This window comes from Mirounga leonina, unplaced genomic scaffold (assembly GCF_011800145.1).
Source record: "Mirounga leonina isolate KUSES-001 unplaced genomic scaffold, KU_Mleo_1.0 Mir_127, whole genome shotgun sequence".
Taxonomy (NCBI): Eukaryota; Metazoa; Chordata; class Mammalia; order Carnivora; family Phocidae; genus Mirounga; species Mirounga leonina.
In genome coordinates, this window is record NW_023270316.1 from 79,051,771 (window position 1) to 79,075,485 (window position 23,715).

Here is a 23,715-nt window from a genome sequence, read left to right on the forward strand (position 1 = left end):
TATAGTGTTCTTCTTTGTCTCTTTTTAGTCTTTGTTTTAAAGTCTAGTTTGTCTGATACAAGTATTGCTACTCTGGCTTTCTTTTGACATCCATTTGCATGATAGATGTTTCTCTATCCCCTCACTTTCAATCTACAGGTGTCTTTAGGTCTAAAATGAGTCTCTTGTAGGCAGCATATAGAGGGGTCTTGTTTTGTTCTGTTTTGTTTTGTTTTAACCATCCTAACACCCTATATCTTTTGGAGCACTTATTGCTATTTTATTACTTGTTTTGTAGTTGTTTCTGGAGATTTTATCTGATCTTATCTTTTTTTTCATGGTTTACTGGTTTTCTTTAGTAATATATTTGGATTTCTTTCTCTTTATTCTTTCCATACTTATTAGTAGTTTTGATTTGTGGTTATCATTAGGTTTGTATATAGCATCTTCTGCATATAGTATTCTATATGAAGCTGATGGTTAAGTTTCAACCCATTCTTTAAACCTCTCCTTGAATGTTTTAGGTATACGGTGTCATATTTTACATCCTTCTATTTTGTGAATTTCTTGACTGATTTCTTATAGAAATATTCATTTTTACTGCTTTTGTGTTTCCTACCTTCATACTGTCACTTTTGGTCTTTCTTTTCCATTCACAGAGTCCCCTTTAGTATTTCTTGCAGGGCCAGTTTAATGATCATTAACTTAACTTTAATTTTTGTCTGTGAGACTATTTCTCCTTCTATTTTGAATGTTAGCCTTGCTGGACAGAGTATTCTTGGCTGCAGACTTTTCCCATTCAGCATTTTGAAGATATCATTCCACTCCCTTCTGGCTTGGAGAGTTCCTGATAAAAAAATCTGCTGACAGTCTTATAGATGTTCTTACAAGTAACTGTCCTCTTTTGTCTTGATGCTTTTAAGATTTCTCCTTATCACTATATTTTGCCAGTTTAATTAAAATATGTCTTGGTGTGGATCTGCTTTTGCTGATTTTGATGGGGATTCTCTGTGCCTCCTGAATCTGGGTATGTTTCCTTCCCCATATTAGGGAAGTTTTCAGCTATTATAAAATATAAAATTTCTGCCCCCTTTTCTCTCTCTTCTTCTTTGGGATTCTCATAATATGAATGCTATTATATCTGATGGGGTCACTAAGTTCCCTAAGTCTATTCTAATTTTGCATAATTCTTTTTTTTGTTCAGTTTCATTGTTTTCCGTTACTTTGTCTTCTAGGTCACTAATTTGTTCCTCTGCTTCTTCCAGCCTGCTGTTCATTGCATGAAGCGTGTTTCTAATCTTATTTATTGCACTCTTCATCTCTGACTCTTTTCTAACTCTTTCATCTCTGTGCTAAGGGTCTCACTGATGTCTTTTATTCTTTTCTCAAGTCCAGTGAGTATCCTTTTGATCACTGCTTTAAATTCTCCATCAGGCATGTTACTTAATCTGTTTCACTTAGATCTCTGTCTGTGGCCTTATCTTGTTCTTTCATTTGGGGTAATTCCTGTCTTCTCATTTTGTCTAAGTCTCTGAGTGCTTCTGTGTGTTAGAAAAGCCAGTTATGGGGGCGCCTGGGTGGCTCAGTTGGTTAAGCGACTGCCTTCGGCTCAGGTCATGATCCTGGAGTCCCGGGACTGAGTCCCGCATCGGGCTCCCTGCTCAGCAGGGAGTCTGCTTCTCCCTCTGACCCTCCTCCCTCTCATGCTCTCTGTCTCATTCTCTCTCTCTAAAATAAATACATAAAATCTTAAAAAAAAAAAAAAAAGAAAAGCCAGTTATGTCTCCTGCTCCTGAACATTACGACCTTATGAAGAAGAGTCCATGTAGTGCCCAGGGCCTGATTCTTCAGGGAAAGTCTCCAGTGAGTACTACGTGTGCTCTGGCTGCTCTATCCTTCAAGCTAGTCATCTGCAGAGGCTCACCTTGCCTACTGTGGGCAGTGTTTGGTCCCTGGCCTGAATGTGGGTGAGTTTTAACTAGGTGTGTTCTTGCTGCTTGTGATATAAGACCTGAAACCACCTTCACCAGAACCGAGGCCCTGCAAAACTCTGGTCAGGAGACGTGGTGTGGGCATGGGTTTGTGCTGGTTTTCTTGGGGAGGAGCCTGCCATACTGGCAGGTAGGAAAACCTAACTTAGAAGGGCATTTCCACCAGAGTACCAAGGGGTGGGGCTTAGTGTAAACAAGCTAGGTAGCCAGTGTCAGTGCTATGCTGCTTCCTGCAGGAAGTCCTATGCTTATACTGAAGGGAGGGAAATGTCACTGGCCAGCTCCTTTTTTCCTGGAGAGGCCACTCCGTGAATGCTGCCTTATGGGGACATGCTCTGAGAAGGCAAATAATCTCCCTACTGTGTGCCTCAGGTACTCTTCAGATCAGTTTTCACACTGTATGTCCTTGGGTTGTTTCCCTGCCTTCTCTCCAAGAGCAGTCCATCCCTCTGACACTTAAAACTTCAGGTTTTAAGCCGCTTGGGTTGCAAGAACTCATGAAATTCAGCCCCTCTCACTTTCAAAGCCAATGCCTATGGGGAAATGTTCCTCTTGTGCATTCCTATGTGCTCCTTTCTTGCCCTTTTCTGCAACCATGGTTCCCTCCCCTCCACAGCAGCCAGAATCCACTTCTCCCCTAAACCACATCTCTATACTTCTTACCTTCTTCAATGTGGCCTTGTCACTACCTTCAATTGTGGAGTGTGTTCTGCCAGTCTTCAGGTTGATTTCTGGGGTATTTAGGGTTATTTTATAGTTATCTAGTTGTATTCATAGGATGAGGCAAGCCTAGCCCTCTTACTTTGCTGCCATCTACCCCTTCTTCATTCTGGAAGGATAGTTTTGCTAGATATAGACTTCTTGATTGACAGTTTTTTATTTTAGGACTTCATACCATCCTACTGTTTTTTGGCCTCCAAGATTTCTGAGAAATCTGATAATCTTACTGAGGATCCCTTGTACATTATGAGGAACTTTTTTCTTGTTGCTTTCAAGAGTCTTTGTCTTTTGGAAGTTTTATTATAATGTGTCTTGATGTGGGTCTCTTTGGGTTTTTCCTACTTTAAATTCATTGAGTTTATTGGATTTGTAGATCCGTGTCTCTCCTCAAATTCTGGAAGTTTCAGTCACTGTTTCTTGAGTCTCTCTGCACGTTTTTCTTTCTCTCTTCTCCCTCTGGAACCCCTATATGTGTATATTGGTCTGCTTGATTGCATCCCATATTTATAATAATCATGATCAATATTAAGAAACAATTTCTAATGCATGAAATTCTCTAATAATGATATTACGTTAAATGGACCAGTTATGACTAAGATTTCTTGATGCTTTAAGACATGATTTAGGGATAAAGGAAAACAGGAATCAATAGTATAGGCTTAACACAATTACCAAAAATACCAGATTACTAAGAACCATAAACATCTAAGAAATACAGCAAAGTGAGGAGTTTCTACAGTAAAGGAATATCAGTGATAGGTAATGTAGCTTAATTCAACTATATGCCAACTACTCTGGAATATGTAAGGACCATGTGACACAAGAACCAACACCTCTCCACTGCCTCCAGAGCGCTTACATTTTTACTGTAGAGGGAAAATTCACCTGACAAATTAAGATTTAGCATATTAAAAAAAAAAGAGAAAAAGTGGAAATTAGATGTATGGTACAGAAATTAAATTCTCAGGAAAATAAATGTCCACATGCATACTGAATGTCTCTGTCACACAGACGGAAGTAAAAACAGGTGGGAATAGAAAGTAAATGTACAGGAAAGCAGGGAGAGGGGGATATTAAGGGAGTTCCTAGAAAAGACTTCTCTATTTTCTGGGAAATTTAAGTTTAAAATAGGTAGAGAGACTGAGGAGATCTGTGAGGAACACAGAAAGGGCAGTTAGTCAGGGACTTTTAAGACTAATGAGCAGTGTTCACAAAATACAAATTTTTATGGCATCAACCCATCTGGTTACATAAGTTATGTCCAGCAGTGCTTCTGAGGATGTGTATGAATAGAATAGAATGGAATAAATGGTTGGATTAACCCATGAACTGAAATGTATTGGGACAGATGGGGCAGCAAAGTAAGAGAGAAAAAGTAACGAAGTAAGCAAGAAAGGAATCAGATGTGATCATTTAAGCAGCCTAGAAAGGACAGGCTCAGAACTAAAGCCAGGAGACACTGAGACTGCAAGAGAAAGGAAGGTCAAGAGACTGGAGGTCTTACCAAAGAAAGGCATAATGGAAAGTAGGTTGTATGGAAGTTGGAAAGAAAGGAGGTTATGTTCAGACAGGTGGATATTAATGAGATTTTATTGGTATAAATGTGCTGGATGATAATCAGAATCAGACAAGATCTAGGTGGCTGAAATGCAGAGGAGTTAGGGAGGTTAAATTTGTGAAACTAGACTACTGATGGCATAGAGAGAAAGAACATGAACTAGACAAGGTAAGAGAATGGCTATGAGGTCAACATATAACATTCACAAATAGGAGTCAAGGATGGGCCAGTGGTAGATAGTCTCAAAGAAGGAAGGGTGTTATATGAGCTAATGGGCTAAGGCTAGAGTCAGTATTAAGTGTAATAAAAAGTTAGAATGTATCACTTTTGTAGCTTTAGTCTCAAGTATATGATTCAACTAAAAACTATCCCCTAGTGTTGGTGATTAGTTTTATAATTTTCAAAGTATTTATATGACTTAAGAGATTAAATTTTATGATGTTAGCTAGTGAAGCTAATATAAAAACTAATTATCTAGGGGTGCCTGGGTGGCTCAGTCAATTAAGAGTCTGCCTTCAGCTCAGGTCATGATCCCAGAGTCCCAGGATTGAGCCCTGCATCAGGCTCCCTGCTCAGCAGGAGTGTGCTTCTCCCTCTGACCCTCCCCCCACTCATGCTCTCTCTCTCTCTCTCAAATAAATAAATAAAATCTTTTTTTAAAAAATTGTCTTAGTTTCATCTGGTCCCAGGAATTCAGCTAGATAGCTACCGAATCATTCTGAACACCTGCAAACTCAACTGGAGATCAAAGAAAAGAAGAGCTACAACTCTACAAATAGAAAAACGACCACTTTCTGCAAGGTAGGAGGTGCGGAGAAGCAAATCTGAGGCGATATATGGGAAGACAGACCGTGGGGGGAGGGAGCATTCATAAGCCAGCTACCAGCAAGTGATATAGCAGTGGAATGCAAAATCAGTACTTTTAGAAGTCTGCTCCGGTGAGGGACGTCCTGCCTGAAAGGCACTCAGGTGGCGAAGCAGGGGTGGAACCCTTGCTGAGACAGTGTGGTCTCAGGATCCCCAGGGTCACAGGAAGACTGTGGGTGCCTGAGTGTGGCAGAGCTCCCAAGGCATCAGAGCAGGGAAGCCAGCTGCAATCAGCGAGCCCAGGAGTGGGCTCTCAGCTAGGGGTTGCCATAAACCATGAACCACGGCATGATCAGGGGATTGCTCCCTAAGCAGGGGCCCAGCAAGCAGCAGAAACAGTGAGAGCCCCTTCCTCCCCGGGAACAGCGTGCGAGTGTGCTGCACGAGTCTTAAGGGTTTGGAGACTTGAAACAGGGTCATGTGCCTGAATTAGAAACACTCAGTCATAGGCTGGGTGAGCATGGAGTGCGGCTGGAGACCAGGGAGATAGGAGTGATTGACTGCTTTTCTCTGAGGGCACATGAGGAGTGGGGCCCCAAGTTTTTGGCTCCAGTGCTAGAGATTGGGAGGTCGCCATTTTCAATCCCATCCTCTAAAGCTGCATGGAAAAGCTTCAGGGAACAAAAGCCACACAGAGGAGATTACTTAGACTGGCCCCTTTACAAGGGTGGTGCAATTCCTCCTGGGGCAAAGACTCTTGAAAATCAAAGCAATAGGCCCCTCCCCCAGAAGATCAGCAAGAACATCCAGCCAACACCAACTTTACTGATCACTGAGAACTGCAAAACTCCAGTACTAGGGGAATACAGTACGTGGAATTCATGGCTTTTCCCCCATGATTCTTTAGTCTTTCAAGTTTAATTTTTAAATTTTTTTCTTTCCTTTTTCAACCAATTTCTTATTTTATCAACTCCTTTTTAAAATCATTTTTAATTTTCATTTTTACAGTTACATTCTATCCCTTATTGTATTTAATTTTATTTATGTATATATATGTTTTTCTTTCTTTACAATTTTGGGATGCAGTTATCTCTAACAGACTAAAATACACCCAAAATCTAATGTATGGCTCTGTTCTATTCACCTGTCTGATCATATTTTTTTCTTTTTTTGTTTTGTAAAGTCCTTTTATTTTATTATTTTTTAAAAAGATTTTATTTATTTATTTGAGAGGGAGAGAATGAGAGACAGAGAGCATGAGAGGGAAGAGGGCAGAGGGAGAAGCAGACCCCCTGCCGAGCAGGGAGCCCGATGTGGGACTTGATCCTGGGACTCCAGGATCATGACCTGAGCCGAAGGCAGTCGCTTTAACCAACTGAGCCACCCAGGCGCCCTGTAAAGTCCTTTTAAATTTTCATCTTTACAGTTATATTCTATCCCTTCAATGTATTTAATTTTATTTTTGTATATATATGTTTTTCTTTCTTTAAAATTTCGAGATGTAGTTTCTTCTAACAAACCAACCAAAATACACTCAGGATATGGTGTATTGCTCTGTTCTGTTCACCTGTCTGCTTTTATGCCTTCCTTTTTATTGTTGTTTTTTTCTCTTTTGTTTTTTCTTGTCTTTTAATTTTCATTTTTACAGTTACAGTCTATCCTTTCATTGTATTTAACTTTACTTTTGCCTATATGTAAGTTTTTCTTTCTTTACAATTTTGGGATCTAGATTTCTAACAAACAGTCCAAAACACACACAGAATCCAGGGTATTGCTCTATTCTGTTCACTTGTCTGATTATATCCTCTTTTTTCTTTCTTTTAAATTTTTTTTTAATTTAAAAAATTTTTTTTCAGTTTTGGGTCTCTTCTGATTTGTTTAATGTATATTTCTCTGGGGTCGTTGTTGCCATTTTAATATTTTGTTCTCTCGTTCATCTATTCATCTCTGGACAGAATGACAAGATGGAAAAACTCACCTCAAAAAAGAGAACAAGAGGCAGTACTGCCAGGGACCTAATCAGTATGGACTAAGAAAGACGTTGGAACTAGAGTTCAGAATAACGACTATAAATATACTAGCTGGGCTTGAAAAAAAGCATAGAAGACACCAGAGAATCCCTTTCTGGAGAAATAAAAGAACTAAAATCTAACCAAGTCGAAATCAAAAAGGCTATTAATGAGATGCAATAAAAAATGGAGGCTCTAACTGCTAGGATAAATGAGGAGGAAGAAGAGAGAATTAAGTGATATAGAAGAGAGAGAAACAACTACTGGATCACCAGAGGAAAAGTCAAGGGATAAGTGATATTATAAAGCAAAACAATATTAGAATAATTGGGATCCCAGAAGAAGAGGAAAGAGAGAGAAGTGTAGAAGGTATACTGGAACAAATTATAGCAGAGAATTTCCTAATCTGGGGAAGGAAACAGGAATCCAAGTCCAGGAGGCACAGAGAACCCCCCTCAAAATCAATAAAAATAGGCCAACATCCCGACATATGACAGTGAAACTTGCAAATCTCAGAGACAAGGAGAAAATCCTGAAAGCAGCTCGGGACAAGAGGTCTGTAACCTACACGACTGGCAGCAGACCTATCCACAGAGACTGGCAGGCCAGAAAGGACTGGCATGATATATTCAGGATGCTAAAGGAGAAAAATATGCAGCCAGCTAGGTTGTCATTCAAAATAGGAGTGATAAAAAGCTTCCAGTACAAACAGAAACTAAAAGAATGTGTAATCACCAGATCAGTCCTACAAGAAATATTAAAAAGGAGGGGCGCCTGGGTGGCTCAGTCGTTAAGCGTCTGCCTTCGGCTCAGGTCATGATCCCAGGGTCCTGGGATTGAGCCCCGCATCAGGCTCCCTGCTCAGCGGGGAGCCTGCTTCTCCCTCTTCCACTCCCCCTGCTTGTGTTCCCTCTCTCGTTGTCTCTCTCTCTGTCAAATAAATAAATAAAATCTTAAAAAAAAAAAAAAAAGAAATATTAAAAAGGATCCTTTAAGCAAAGCGAGAACCCAAAGGTAACAAAGATCAGAAACAAACAGAGACAATATAAAGTAACAGTCGCTTTACAGGTAATTCAATGGCACTAAATGCATATCTTTCAATAGTTACTCTGAATGTAAATGGGCTAAACGCCCCAATCAAAAGACACAGGGTATCAGATTGGATAAAAAAGCAAGACCCATCGATATGCTGTCTGCAAGAGACTCATTTTAGACCCAAAGACACCTCCAGATTGAAAGTGAAGGGATGGAAAACCATATATCATGCTAATGGACATCAAAAGAAAGCTGGGTTGACAATCCTTATGTCAGACAAATTAGATTTTAAACCAAAGACTATAATAAGAGATGAGGAAGGACACTATATCCTACTTAAAGGGTCTATCCAACAGGAAGATCTAACAATTATAAATATTTATGCCCCTAATATGGGAGCAGCCAATTATATAAGCCAATTAATAACAAAATTAAAGAAATAAATCAATAATAATACAATAATACTAGGGGACTTTAACACCCCACTCACTGCAATGGACAGATCATCTAAGCAGAAGATCAACAAGGAAACAAGGGCTTTCAGTGACACACTGGACCAGATGGACTTCACAGATATATTCAGAACATTCCTTCCTAAAGCAATAGAATACACATTCTTCTCGAGTGCACATGGAACATTCTCCAGAACAGATCACATCCAGGGTCACAAATCAGGTCTCAACAAGTAGCGAAAGATTGGGATCATTCCCTGAATATTTTCAGATCATAATGCTCTGAAACTGGAATTCAATCACAAGAGGAAATTTGGAAAGTACTCAAATACATGGAGACTAAAGAGCATCCTACTAAAGAATGAATGGGTCAACCAGGAAATTAAAGAAGAATTTAAAAAATTCATGGAAACAAATGAAAATGAAAACACTACTGTTCAAAACCTTTGGGATGCAACAAAGTCCGTCCTAAGAGGGAAGTATATAGCAATACAAGTCTTTCTCAAGAAACAAGAAAGGTCTCAAATACACATCCTAACATTACACCCAAAGGAACTGAAGAAAGAACAGGAGATAAAGCCTAAACCCAGCATGAGAAGAGAAATAATAAAGATTAGAGCAGAAATCAATGAAAAAGAAACCAAAAGAATTAATAAGATTGATAAACCCCTAGCCAGACTTATCAAAAAGAAAAGAGAAAGGACCCAAATAAAATCATGAATGAAAGAGGAGAGATCACAACCAACACCAAAGAAATACAAACAATTATAAGAACATATTATGGGCAACTTTATGCCAACAAATTAGGCAATCTGGAAGAAATGGATGCATTCCTAGAGACGTATAAACTACAAAACTGAAACAGGAAGAAACAGAAAACCTGAACAGACCCATAACCAGCAAGGAAACTGAAGCAGTCATCAAAAATCTCCCAACAAGAGCCCAGGGCCAGATGGCTTCCCAGGGCAATTCTACCAAACATTTAAAAAACTAATACCTATTCTTCTGAAGCTGTTTCAAAAAAACAAATGGAATGAAAACTTCCAAACTCTTTCTATGAGGCCAGCATTACCTTGATCCCAAAACCAGACAAAAACCCCACCAAAAAGGAGAATTACAGACCAATATCCCTGATGAACATGGATGCAAAAATTCTCACCAAAATACTTGCCAGTATAATCCAACAGTACATTAAAAGGATTATTCACCATGAACAAGTGGGATTTATTTCTGGGCTGCAAGGGTGCTTCAACATCCACATATCAATCAATGTGATACACTACATAAATAAAAGATAGGACAAGAACCATATGATCCTCTCAATTGATGCAGAAAAAGCATTTGACAAAATATAGTATCCTTTCATGATTACAACTCTTCATAGTGTAAGGATAGAGGGAACATATCTCAATATCATAAAAGCCATATACGAAAAGCCCACTGAGAGCTTTTCCCCTAAGGTCAAGAACATGGCATGGATGTCCACTATCACCTCTGCTGTTCAACATAGTACCAGAAGTCCTAGCCTCAGCAATCAGACAACAAAAAGAAATAAAAGGCATCCAAATTGGCAATGAAAAAGTCAAACTCTCACTCTTTGCAGATGATATGATACTCTATGTGGAAAATCCAAAATTGCTAGAACTCATACAGGAATTCAGCAAAGTGCAGGATTAAAATCAATGCACAGAAATCAGCTGCATTTCTATACACTAACATGAGACAGAAGAAAGAATTTAAGGAGTCAATCCAATTTACAATTGCCCCCAAAATCGTAAGATAAGTAGGTATAAACCTAACCAAAGAGGCAAAGGATCTCTACTCAGAAAACTATAGAACACTCATGAAAGAAATCGAGGAAGACACAAAGTAATGGAAAAACGTTTCATGTTCATGAATGGGAAGAACAAATATTAAAATGTCTACGCAACCTAGAGCAATCTACACATTCAATGCAATCCCTATCAAAATACAATCAACTTTTTTCACAGAGCTGGAACAAACAATCCTAAAATTTATATGGAACCAGAAAAGACCCCGAATAGCCACAGGAATGTTGAAAAAGAAAACCAAAGCTGGTGGCATCATAATGCCAGACTTCAAGCTCTATTACAAAGCAGTAATCATCAAGACACTATGGTACTGGCACAAAAACAGACACACAGAACAGAGAACCCAAAAATGGACCTTCAAATCTATGGTAAACTAATCTTCAACAAAGCAGGAAAGAATATTCAATGGAAAAAAGACAGTGTCTTCAACAGATGGTGTTGGGAAAATTGGACAGCCATATGCAGAAGAATGAAACTGGACCATTCCCTTACACCATACACAAAAATAGACTCAAAATGGAAAAAGACCTAAATGTGAGACAGGAGTCCATCAAAATCCTAGAGGTGAACACAGGCAACAACCTCTTTGACCTCGGCCGCAGGAACTTCTTGCTAGACACATCTCCAAAGGCAAGGGAAACAAAGGCAAAAATGAACTATTGGGACTTCATCAAGATAAAAAGCTTTTGCACAGCAAAGGAAACAACTGACAAAATCAAAAGACAACTGACAGAATGGGAGAAGATATTTGCAAATGACATATCGGATAAAGGGCTAGTATCCAAAATCTATAAAGAACTTATCAAACTCAACACCCAAAGAACAAATAATCCAATCAAGAAATGGGCAGAAGACATGAACAGACATTTTTCCAAAGAAGACATCCAAATGGCCAACAGACACATGAAAAAGTGCTCAACATCACTCGGCATCAGGGAAATACAAATCAAAACCTCAATGAGATACCACCTCACACCAGTCAGAATGGTTAAAATTAACAAGTCAGGAAACAACAGATGTTGGCGGGGATGCGGAGAAAGAGGAACCCTCCTACACTGTTGGTGGGAATGCAAGCTGGTGCAGCCACTCTGGAAAACTGTATGGAGGTTCCTCAAAAAGTTTAAAATAGAGCTACCATACGATCCAGCAATTGCACTACTGGGTATTTACCCCAAAGATACAAATGTAGGGATCCGAAGGGGTACGTGCACCCCAATGTTTATAGCAGCAATGTCCACAATAGACAAACTGTGGAAAGAGCCCAGATATCCATCAACAGATGAATGGATAAAGAAGATGTGGTATATATATGATGGAATATTATGCAGCCATCAAAAGGAATGAAATCTTGCCATTTGCAATGACGTGGATGGAACTGGAGGGTATTATGCTGAGTGAAATAAGTCAATCAGAGAAAGACATGTATCATATGACCTCACTGATATGAGGAATTCTTAATCTCAGGAAACAAACTGAGGGTTGCTGGAGTGGTTGGGGGTGGGAGGGATGGGGTGGCTGGCTGATAGACATTGGGGAGGGTATGTGCTATGGTGAGCACTGTGAATTGTGTAAGACTGTTGAATCACAGAACTGTACCTCTGAAACAAATAATACATTATATGTTAAAAAAAAAAAAAGAAGAAGAAGAAGATAGCAGGAGGGGAAGAATGAAGGGGGGAATCAGAGGGGGAGATGAACCATGAGAGACTATGGACTCTGAAAAACAAACTGAGGGTTCTAGAGGGGAGGGGGGTGGGGGGATGGGTTAGCATGGTGATGGGCATTAAAGAGGGCACGTACTGCATGGAGCACTGGGTGTTATACACAAACAATGAATCATGGAACACTACATCAAAAACTAATGATATAATGTATGGTGATTAACATAACATTATAAAAAAATATATATATATATAAAAAAGAAGACATATAAATGGCCAACAGAGACATGAAAAAATGTTCAACATTACTCAGCATCAGGGAAATACAAATCAAAAGTACAATGAGATACCACCTCACACCAATCAGAATGGCTAATATTAACAAGTCAGAAAACAGATGTTGGCGAGGATGTGGAGAAAGGGAAACCCTTTTACACTGTTGGTTCGAATGCTGGTGCAGCCACTCTGGAAAACAGTATGGGTGTTCCGGGAAAGTTGAAAACAGAGCTACCCTACGATCCAGCAATTGCACTACTGGGTATTTACCCCAAAGATACAAATGCAGTTATCCAAAGGGGCACATGCACCCTAATGTTCATAGCAGCAATGTCCACAATAGCCAAACTATGGAAAGAGACCAGATGTCCATTGACAGATGAATGGATAAAGAAGATGTGGTATATATATGTAAAATGGAATACTACTCAGCCATCAAGAAATGAAATCATGCTATTTGCAATAACATGGATGGAACTAGAGGGTATTATGCTAAGCGAAATAAGTCAATCAGAGAAGAACAATTACCATATGACCTCACTGATATGTGGAATTTAAGAAACAAAACAGGATCATAGAGGAAGAGAGGAAAAAATAAAACAATATGAAATCAGAGAGGTAGACAAACCATAATAAACTCTTAATCATAGGAAATAAACTGAGGGTTGCTGGAGGGGTGGAGGGATAGGGTAACTGGGTGATGGACATTAAGCAGAGCATGTTATGTAATGAGCACTGGGTATTATACAAGACTGATGAATCACTGACCTCTACCTCTGAAACCATTAATACATTATATGTTAATTAATTGAATTTAAATTAAAAAAATAAAAAACCACAAAACTGTCTAACACAGATCTCAATCAAATTATTAAGCATTCCTTTATCATTCAAATTATTCAAAGTCACATTTAATGTTAAAATTCAATTTGGCCAAATACAAAACAGACCTGAATTTTTCAGTTGTTTTTGAATCAGGCATGTACAAAACATTTGGATATGAACTTAAAGACAACTTTAAAATTGTTAGTATACAATGTAAATCGATTATAAATTAAAACCAACACAACTTATTTCTATTAGGTCTCTTTCAGAAATGAAACCTCGTCCTAGGACCAAGTCAGTCATTTTCTAATTGATAATGAAATAATACTTATTTGCTGAAATATGAAAAAGAAAAAGAAAGTACCTTAAGGAAGGTATTTTTAAAAATTTTTGCATAAAAGACTAACATACTTATCACAATAAAGACTAAGTAAAATGGAATATCATTCAAGAAAATGGAAATAATGCATGAATGTTCATTAATATTTGCTTATATAATACCTGTAATATGTTTATCAGATTCTAATTCTAGGGATAAAATCAAATCCCAACACAAGGCATTTTAGTAAACATGAAATCAGTATAGTTACTTACTGTATAAGAGAAGCTCTTTCAAAGTATTGAATGGCTTTTTCACAAAACTGGGTGTCAATGTAATAGGCTCCAAGCCACTCAATGACTTCAATGTTAGAGGGGAAATACCTGTATGACTGGAAAAAATATGGAATGTGACAATACAACATCAGTGGCAACATATAATTAACACCTCAACATTTTACCTACTGACTGGATTAACTTATCCAATGTGAAGTTTCTTAGTAAAAAAGTATGAGCTGTCTTAAGTACTTTGTAAGTTTTAAAACTACAAGAATTAGAAAACATTTGTTTGACATATTTTTAAATTACCTATCAATAGCTTTTTGATGTACTGATAGATGATCTGAGTCTAAGTAAGTAATAGAATTAAAAAAGGGATGAAAATCATGCTTCAAGGGAACAATGAATTTGTACTTTTAATTTTTTTATTAAATTAATCAAAAACTAACTTTATATTCCACAAATGCTTTCTTTTATTTTAAATTATTCATTTAGAAACTAGTAAGCATTTCTAATTCTTAAAAACTAAAAGGCCTGCTGACTGTTTTATAACAATTCGTAAAAAGCTTTAAAGAAGAAGGAAAGTAAGATTACACGTACCTCATAGTAATATTGAAATGCTTGGGATTTATCTCCTTCACTATCATATAATTCTCCTAGTTTAGACAAAGCTCTGGAATCAGTTGGAACAACACTGATCAGCTGCATTAACCATTCAATAGCTTGATTGGGATCTTCCATTAATTCATATCTTGGACAATTTTAGTTAAGGATAACACAATTTTTCTAAATTCACTGATCAATAAGGAAACTTAAAAACAACATTACAGTAAAAATATTTCTTAGCCTATAGTAATGTGCTATTTAATACTGTTTACTCTGAATTTCTTCAGGGATGGGGATGAAAAATGCAGCACTGTAACACTCATGTTCCATATATGCCTTGCTTTTCCTTTTGCTTCATTACTATCCACTAAGATCAACTCCCAAATTTCTAGCAGAATTAACAGTTTGCTCTTTTATTCAAAGCACTGTCCACTGTCCAAAATTTGTCCTTAATAAAAATGCCTGAAAATTATGTTCAATTATTCTACCTCTCTTAAAATGTTCAAATATTAAGGGAAGAGTTTCCATGCATTTTCCTGGAGTTTTCCCTAATTAGATTATAAACCCCAAACAAAGAGTTTGTTTTTGTAGATTTTGTGCCTAGTAAATCCTCTGCATACACTCAAATAATTTATTCCCGCCAATACTTATTGACTATTTATTTTTATATTAAATGTCTCAGTGAAATGAAAATATTCCAATCCAAAGTTTTATTGAAAAAGAAGAATCTAGGTTTTTTGGTTTTTTTTTTTTTAAAGATTTTATTTATATATTTGAGAGAGAAAAAGAGAGAGAGAGAGCGTGAGCAAGGGGAGGGGCAGAGGGAGAGGGAGAAGCAGACTCCCCGCTGAGCAAGGAGCCTGATGCAGGGCTCGATCCCAGGGCTCTGAGATCATGACCTGAGCCGAAGGCAGACACTTAACCGACTGAGCCACCCAGGCGCCCCAAGAATCTTGTTTTTAATGATGGCAAATGTGATACCATAGAGAAACATAAAAATAAGAAAATGTATTCAAACAGCCTTAAACATATCAATTGCTTAACTAAATCCAAACTGATCATGAACTGGGCAGTATCAGATCATGATAGTGGAAATTTCAGAGAGATCAAATGGACAAAACAAAAAAGCTAAATGGAATAAACATGAAACCATCTGCTCTAAAAATAATTTTTTTCATTAAAAAATGTTTTATGTACTCTAAAAAAAGTAGAGCAGGTAGTATTTAAAATTATTAATGGTATACCTTATAACATACTTTTTCCTAACATATTTCTATAAAATTTAAATCAAGATAATGCTAACTTAAAAACCTACATAAGATCTTTTTTTTTTTTACAGAGAGACAAAGAGAGAGCACAGATAGGCAGAGTGGCAGGCAGAGGGAAAGGGAGAAGCAGGCTCTCCGCCAAGCAGGGAGCCTGAAATGGGGCTCGATCCTAGGACCCCAGGATCATAACCCAAGCCGAAGGCAGACGCCTAACTGACTGAGCCACCCAGGCACCTCTCTACATAAGATTTTAACCTTGGGGTGCCTGGATGGCTCAGTCAGGCAATCAACTCTTGATTTCAGCTCACGTCATGATCTCAGGGTCACGGGATCGAGCCCCCTGTCGAGCTCCCCACTCAGCAGGGAGTCTGCTTCTCTCCCTCTTCCTCTGCCCACCCTCCTCTCTAAAGATAAATAAATAGAATACTTTTATAAAAAGAGAGAGATTTTAAACTTCCCTGGGGCACCTGGGTGGCATGGTCAGTTAAGTATCTGACTCTTGGTTTCGGCTTAGATCATGGTCTTAGGGTGGTTAAGACTGAGTCCTGTGATGGGCTCTGTGCTGAACACGGAGTCTGCTTGAGTTTCTCTCTCCCGCTCCCTATGCCCTTCCCCCCATGCATGCATGCACTCTCTCAAATAAAATCTTAAAAAAAAAAAAAAAAGATTTGGGGCGCCTGGGTGGCTCAGTCATTAAGCGTCTGCCTTCGGCTCAGGTCATGATCCCAGGGTCCTGGGATTGAGCCCCGCATCAGGCTCCCTGCTCAGTTGGGAAGCCTGCTTCTCCCTCTCCCACTCCCCCTGCCTGTGTTCCCTCTCTCGCTGTGTCTCTCTCTGTTAAATAGATAAAAAATCTTAAAAAAAAAAAATTTTTTTTTAACCCTTCCCAAATATTTTTGTGAAAACTTATTATTTTTAAAATCAGGAGAGAAATTAACATGTTTTTCAAATACTGTCAAAGGCATTAAAAACATTAACAAATTTCTGCTTTTTCAACCAATGGCAAGGAAAAAAAAACAACCCAAACTAAAGAAAGCCAGGAGTTGTAGGAGAAACTGACACAGGAGGAATGTTTTCTATTTCAACATTCCCCAGAGTTCTAAAGGTAATACTGGTATATATAGCCCACAGTCAATAAGTAACTACTGAGTGACTGGAATGAATGAGTGAATTGATACAAACTATTGGCTAATTTCGTAGGGTAAAGGCCTCTGAAGAGTTATACTCATTAAACCTACAGGTCAACTAAAATAAGACAAATTAACCGAACTCAATCAACAGTACTAAGCAGTAATAAACAATATTTTCCTTTTAAATAGTAAGTTACTGCTTCAAAAATACCCTACAAGACTCAGACTTAATACATTCTAAAGTATCTAATCTACAATGAATAGTTTATATGTATTAAACATGTTATACTCAATTATTTCAATTATTATTTCCAAAAATTAAGAAATAATAGTTTTAACCTTTAAATAATTCCTTTTATAATGCAAATGATCTTTTAAAATCACCCAAAAAACAGACTTTTAACTACAGAAAACAAAGAGATGGCTACCAGAGGTCAGGTGGGTGGGGGGATGGCAGAAATAGGTGATGGGGATTAAGGAGGGCACTTATCATGATGAGCACTGAGTAATGTACAGAATTACTGAATCACTATGCTATGCCTCTGGAACAAATATAACACTTGTGTTATTAACACTAGTGTTAATTAAACTGGAATTAAAATTGAAAAAAAAACAGGATCACTCAAATATTTTTATCACATATTAATCTGATAAGTTTTAAGATATTATTCTCATCAATTACCTAATTGGCTAAGGTTATTTAATGAATTAACAACTGTCCTCAAGTTTTTCACATAAGATACACATTTGCTATCTGGTAAAGAACTTGGGCACTGTTTCTCAGGATTGCGTGAAGTTTCAGGAAACAATCCAAAGCTTCATCGAGCCGGTTTAGCCTCTTATAGGTAAGGCCTTAGAAAGAAGAAAGAAAAAAGCTATAAGCATTACTACTGGTAGTAATTTTCTCAAAGTCACAGAATAAATCCTTATATATATGTAATATTCATCCAGAAGAGAAAATAAAGATGAATAGATTTTTTTTAAAGAAGAAGGTGGGAGAGGGGATTTCCCACTAACATTTGGCAGACACCAAAACATGCTATAATGCTTTAGTGATTGTAAAGTGTGGGAGGGGAACAGGAACAGAGAAATACATCAGCAGATTACATAGTTCAGAAACGGACTCAGTTACAGAATTTAAACTTGGTGGAGACTAAGGGACTAGTAACAAAAGGTGCCAGGACAACTGACTACACATGAAACAAAAAAACATAGATTCCTATTTTGAATATATTCAAAACTTACTTTAAAACTAAACAGAAAAACAAAGATGTAAAAGTATGAAAAGAAAATATAGGAAAATGATTTTATAATCTTGGGGAAGGGTAGGGCTTCATAAAGCAATAAGCAATAAACAAAGAAGAGCCACACATTAAAAAAAAATTTTTTTTAATTTATTCATTTGAGACAGAGAGAGAGAGAGAGAGAGTAGGAGCAGTGGGGAGAGGAAGAAGCAGACTCCCCGCTGAGCAGGGAGCCCGATGAGGGGCTTGATCCTAGGACCTGGAGATCATGACCTGAGCCGAAGGCAGACGCTTAACGACTGAGCCACCCAGGCGCCCCGAAAAGCCACACATTTTAAAAAAGCAAAATTTGACTACATAAAAATTGAAAAATTGTTTGACAAAAGAAATTACAAAGTTAAAAGCCAAGCAATGGACTAGGAAAAGTATTTAAAACTTATAAAGAGAATAAGTAAATATATACCTAGGCAAGAAATCTCCTGCATTAAGGCTTTTATTATTCACTTCCCTCTGTCAGTAATGCTCTTTTCCCAGTTACCCAAATGGTCACACCCTCCTTTTCTCCAATACGACTTTAAACTCTCCTTGACTCTGGCTAAAATGGCCAATTTCTCCCTGCCTCCTCTCCTCCCAACCCAGCCAGGTCTTCTTTTCGCCTCTGGCAGGAGATTAAAGACTCTTCTGGGGGAGGAAGGATCCAATTGGCTAACAGGCAGTTCCCCAACTACACAGATCAGCCAGATGGCCCTGTGGCAGGGTGCCAGTGCATCAATTTCACTTGTGGCCTCAGAGATCCCACTTAGCTTTTAGCTGCAAACTCCTAAATGCAAGAAGACAGGCTAGGATCATCAGACATCAGAGGAGAGTTCATGACATGAAATACAGAGGACAAAACAAACAAGCAAACCAAAGAAAGCAAAACACACCTATTGCAGGGAGAAGAAAACTTCAAAAGAAACTTCATTAATAACCCAAGAGATAAGACACAGTATTGCATCAATGTGTTTGCCACACTGCATGCAATCTCATGAACAGGAAGAAATGATACCCACGTCAGGTGACCTCTGACACGCAGGGAAGGGAATAAGATGGTGGTACGCCTCGAGGTCTTATAACATTTTGTTTAAAAACAATACCTGATGCGAATATGACAAAATGTTAAAATGTGTTGGTAGGGACATGAGTATTTATTTTTCTCTAAAATTTCTTTATGTTTGAAATTGATCATAATTAAAAAGGAAGAAAATGGGTTTTTTCCACCCATCAGTTTGGCATGAGTTAAATATCCAATATTAACAGGAACTTGGGAAACCAGTCAGTCTCATACACTATGGTGGCACATAAATTGGAAAAGTCTTTTTAGAGGGCAAGGAACAACATCTATCCAAATTTTCCATGTGTATAACTTTGGAATCAATTCCATTAAAAATAATCAATAATCCAAGAACCTTCTTTTCAATTTTTTTGTTACAAGGAAGTCAACTCTTCCCTCTAATGAATTGGAGCTCTTTAAGCCAATTTAAAAAAAGAAAAGAGAGAAAAAAATTGTAAAGGAGAAAACCCAAAACAGCAATTTTGCTGGTTTTACTTACCAATATTATAAAGTGCTTCAGTACAAGAAGAATCATTTCTTAGAGCCTCTTTATAGAATTCAGCTGCCTTCTCATAATCACCACTTGCAAAAACTGTATTCCCTTTATTAGTCAGAGCTGAGGGATTATATCTATCAGAGTTCACAGCTAAATCTGCATAGCTGCTGGCTTGTGCAAATTCATTTTCCTAAATGAAATACAAAATGTACACAAAATATTTGGAGTTCATCAAATACCTTTTTTGACTGTTCTGGATTACAGACATGATAAACACATTTTCTGAGATTGCAAATATGATAAACGGAAATATTTTACATATCTTGGTCTTGATAGGCTTATTCTACAAAAGATTTTTAATCAGCAAGTTCCTTCAGCTACCCAAGTTTCTTATGACTAAGATTTCTTCACAGACTCATGGTTTGAATAACAACACTATTTACATGTAAGTGGCTCCATTCTGAATGCCCAAATTTCACATCACAATTGCAGTACTATGCTTCCCAAACCTATAGCACTGAAATAGCTATAAAGGCATCACTATCCTTTCTGCTCTTCAATCAAATTGGTTGCCTTGCCTACTAGGACTTGCATTTCTAGCAATGAGTTGTCTTCTCTCTGTCTCCTCTGCCAAATGCTCCATCAGGACCTTGCCATCATTCACTTAAGCTGCATGGACCTTTCAAATTCTTAAATCGTGCAGCATTCGTGCCGTGTCAGCTTGCTTAAGCTAGGAACCAGATTTCCTAGAATCCCCTTCCCCGCATGGTTCTTGTCTACAGAGCTGGTGGAAAGGAACTTGTAGGACATGAGGAACGCAGACATGAAGCAGCAGCTTTTGCCCTCTGAAGGTCTTCCTCTGGTCATCAGTGGCAGGACTGATGCAGAAATACCTGTGGGTTCCAGCCTGTCTTCATTCACTTTGACTCCACCTCTGGCTCTTCTTCCCAACTGTGCTGTCCCTGCTGACCACAGTGACCTCGATCCCTGATGGGGTTTGGCTCTGGACCCACAGAGGAGGCAGTCGTGCAGAGGCAACTGCTTTCCACAGGCCTCTCCATGAAGGCCCCCCTTTTGGGTAGTGCTGGACATGCCTGGCCACTCTGTCACTGTTCAGACCCCCTGGCCCTCCTGCCCCTTCACCTCCAGAGCTCCTCCACCACTGTGTAAGTGCTAGTTCCTGTATCCCTTCTCCCGTAACACTCCCACTGACTGCTTCCCTGAGCGAGCTTTTAAAAAACTGAGATACAGTTCACATTTCTAAAAATGTACAATTCTGTGACATTTAATACATTCGCAAAAAGTTGTACCACCATCACCAGTATCTATTTCCAGAATATTTTTATCATCCCCCCCAAAAGATATCCTGTACCCATTAGCAGTCACTCCCTATTCTCCCTCCCCCTCTGGCCCCTGGCAGCCACTTATCTGCTTTCCATCTCCATGGATTTGCCTATTCTGGACATTTCATAATAAATACAATCATATAATAGATGGCTTTTTATGTCTGGCTTCCTTCACTTAGCATAATGTTTTCAAAGTTCATCCATGTTGTATTATGCATCAGTGCTTCATTCCTGTTTACAGCTGAATAATATCCCATTATGGATAGGCCACATTTTTTTTTCTTTTTTTTTTATTCTTATGTTAATCCCCATACATTACATCATTAGTTCTACATGAAGTGTTCCATGATTCATTGTTTGTGCATAACACCCAGTGCTCCATGCAGAACGTGCCCTCCTCAATACCCACCACCAGGCCAACCCATCCTCCCACCCCCCTCCCCTCTAGAACCCTCAGTTTGTTTTTCAGAGTCCATCGTCTCTCATGGTTCGTCCACCCCTCCGATTTCCCCCGCTTCATTCTTCCCCTCCCGCTACCTTCTTCTTCTTTTTTTGTTTTTCTTAACATATATTGCATTATTTGTTTCAGAGGTACAGATCTGAGATTCAACAGTCTTGCACAATTCACAGCGCTTACCAGAGCACATACCCTCCCCAGTGTCTATCACCCAGTCACCCCATCCCTCCCACCCCATCCCCCACTCCAACAACACTCAGTTTGTTTCCTGCGATTAAGAATTCCTCCTATCAGTGAGATCATATGATACATGTCTTTCTCTGTTTGACTTATTTCACTCAACATAATACCCTCCAGTTCCATCCACGTCGTTGCAAATGGCAAGATTTCATTCCTTTTCATGGCTGCATAATATTCCATTGTATATATATATACCACATCTTCTTTATCCAGTCATCTGTCGATGGACATCTTGGCTCTTTCCACAGTTTGGCTATTGTGGACATTGCTGCTATAAACATTGGGGTGCATGTACCCCTTCGGATCCCTACTTTTGTATCTTTGGGGTAAATACCCAGTAGTGCAATTGCTGGATCATAGGGTAGCTCTATTTTCAACTTTTTGAGGAACCTCCATACAGTTTTCCAGAGTGGCTGCACCAGCTTGCATTCCCACCAACAGTGTAGGAGGGTTCCCCTTTCTCCGCATCCCCGCCAACACCTGTCGTTTCCTGACTTGTTAATTTTAGCCATTCTGACTGGTGTGAGGTGGTATCTCATTGAGGTTTTGATTTGGATTTCCCTGATGCTGAGCGATATTGAGCACTTTTTCATGTGTCTGTTGGCCATTTGGATGTCTTCTTTGGAAAAATGTCTGTTCATGTCTTCTGCCCATTTCTTGATTGGATTATTTGTTCTTTGGGTGTTGAGTTTGATGAGTTCTTTATAGATTTTGGATACTAGCCCTTTATCTGATATGTCGTTTGCAAATATCTTCTCCCATTCTGTCGGTTGTCTTTTGGTTTTGTTGACTGTTTCCTTTGCTGTGCAAAAGCTTTTTATCTTGATGAAGTCCCAACAGTTCATTTTTGCCCTTGCTTCCCTTGCCTTTGGCGATGTTTCTAGGAAGAAGTTGCTTCGGCTGAGGTCAAAGAGGTTGCTGCCTGTGTTCTCCTTTAGGATTTTGATGGACTCCTGTCTCACATTGAGGTCTTTCAACCATTTGGAGTCTATTTTTGTGTATGGTGTAAGGAAATGGTCCAGTTTCATTCTTCTGCATGTGGCTATCCAATTTTCCCAACACCATTTGTTGAAGAGACTGTCTTTGTTCCATTGGACATTCTTTCCTGCTTTGTCGAAGATTAGTTGACCATAGAGTTGAGGGTCCATTTCTGGGCTCTCTATTCTGTTCCATTGATCTATGTGTCTGTTTTTGTGCCAGTACCATGCTGTCTTGATGATGACAGCTTTGTAATAGAGCTGGAAGTGCGGAATTGTGATGCCGCCGGCTTTGCTTTTCTTTTTCAACATTCCTCTGGCTATGCGGGGTCTTTTCTGGTTCCATACAAATTTTAGGATGATTTGTTCCATTTCTTTGAAAAAAGTGGATGGTATTTTGATGGGGATTGCATTGAATGTGTAGATTGCTCTAGGTAGCATTGACATCTTCACAATATTCGTTCTTCCAATCCATGAGCATGGAACGTTTTTCCATTTCTTTGTGTCTTCCTCAATTTCTTTCATGAGTATTTTATAGTTTTCTGAGTACAGATCCTTTGTCTCTTTGGTTAGATTTATTCCTAGGTATCTTATGATTTTGGGTGCAATTGTAAATGGGATCGACTCCTTAATTTCTCTTTCTTCTGTCTTGTTGTTGGTGTATAGGAATGCCACTGACTTCTGTATATTGATTTTATATCCTACCACTTTACTGAATTCCTGTATGAGTTCTAGCAGTTTTGGGGTGGAGTCTTTGGGGTTTTCCACATAAAGTATCATATCATCTGCAAAGAGTGAGAGTTTGACTTCTTCTTTGCCAATTTGGATGCCTTTGATTTCTTTTTGTTGTCTGATTGCTGTGGCTAGGACTTCCAATACTATGTTGAATAGCAGTGGTGATAGTGGACATCCCTGCTGCATTCCTGACCTGAGGGGGAAAGCTCTCAGTTTTTCCCCATTGAGAATAATATTCGCTGTAGGTTTTTCATAGATGGCTTTTATGATATTGAGGTATGTACCCTCTATGCCTATACTCTGAAGAGTTTTGATCAAGAAAGGATGCTGTACTTTGTCAAAAGCTTTTTCTGCATCTATTGAGAGGATCATATGATTCTT

At 38.6% G+C, this 23,715-nt stretch overlaps 1 protein-coding gene across 3 annotated transcripts in view; it reads right to left on the reverse strand.

Annotated features, from left to right (window-relative positions):
- Positions 1 to 23,715, reverse strand: part of IFT88 (intraflagellar transport 88) — a 156,574-nt gene that overhangs the window by 52,603 nt on the left and 80,256 nt on the right. For all 3 annotated transcript variants that reach the window (XM_035003737.1, XM_035003738.1, XM_035003735.1), the window contains 4 exons: positions 19,583 to 19,769; positions 17,490 to 17,598; positions 14,343 to 14,493; positions 13,740 to 13,855 (listed from right to left, as the gene is read on the reverse strand). In XM_035003737.1, coding sequence (XP_034859628.1) covers positions 13,740 to 13,855; positions 14,343 to 14,493; positions 17,490 to 17,598; positions 19,583 to 19,769 — 563 coding nt within the window. The remainder of the gene's footprint in view (positions 1 to 13,739; positions 13,856 to 14,342; positions 14,494 to 17,489; positions 17,599 to 19,582; positions 19,770 to 23,715) is intronic.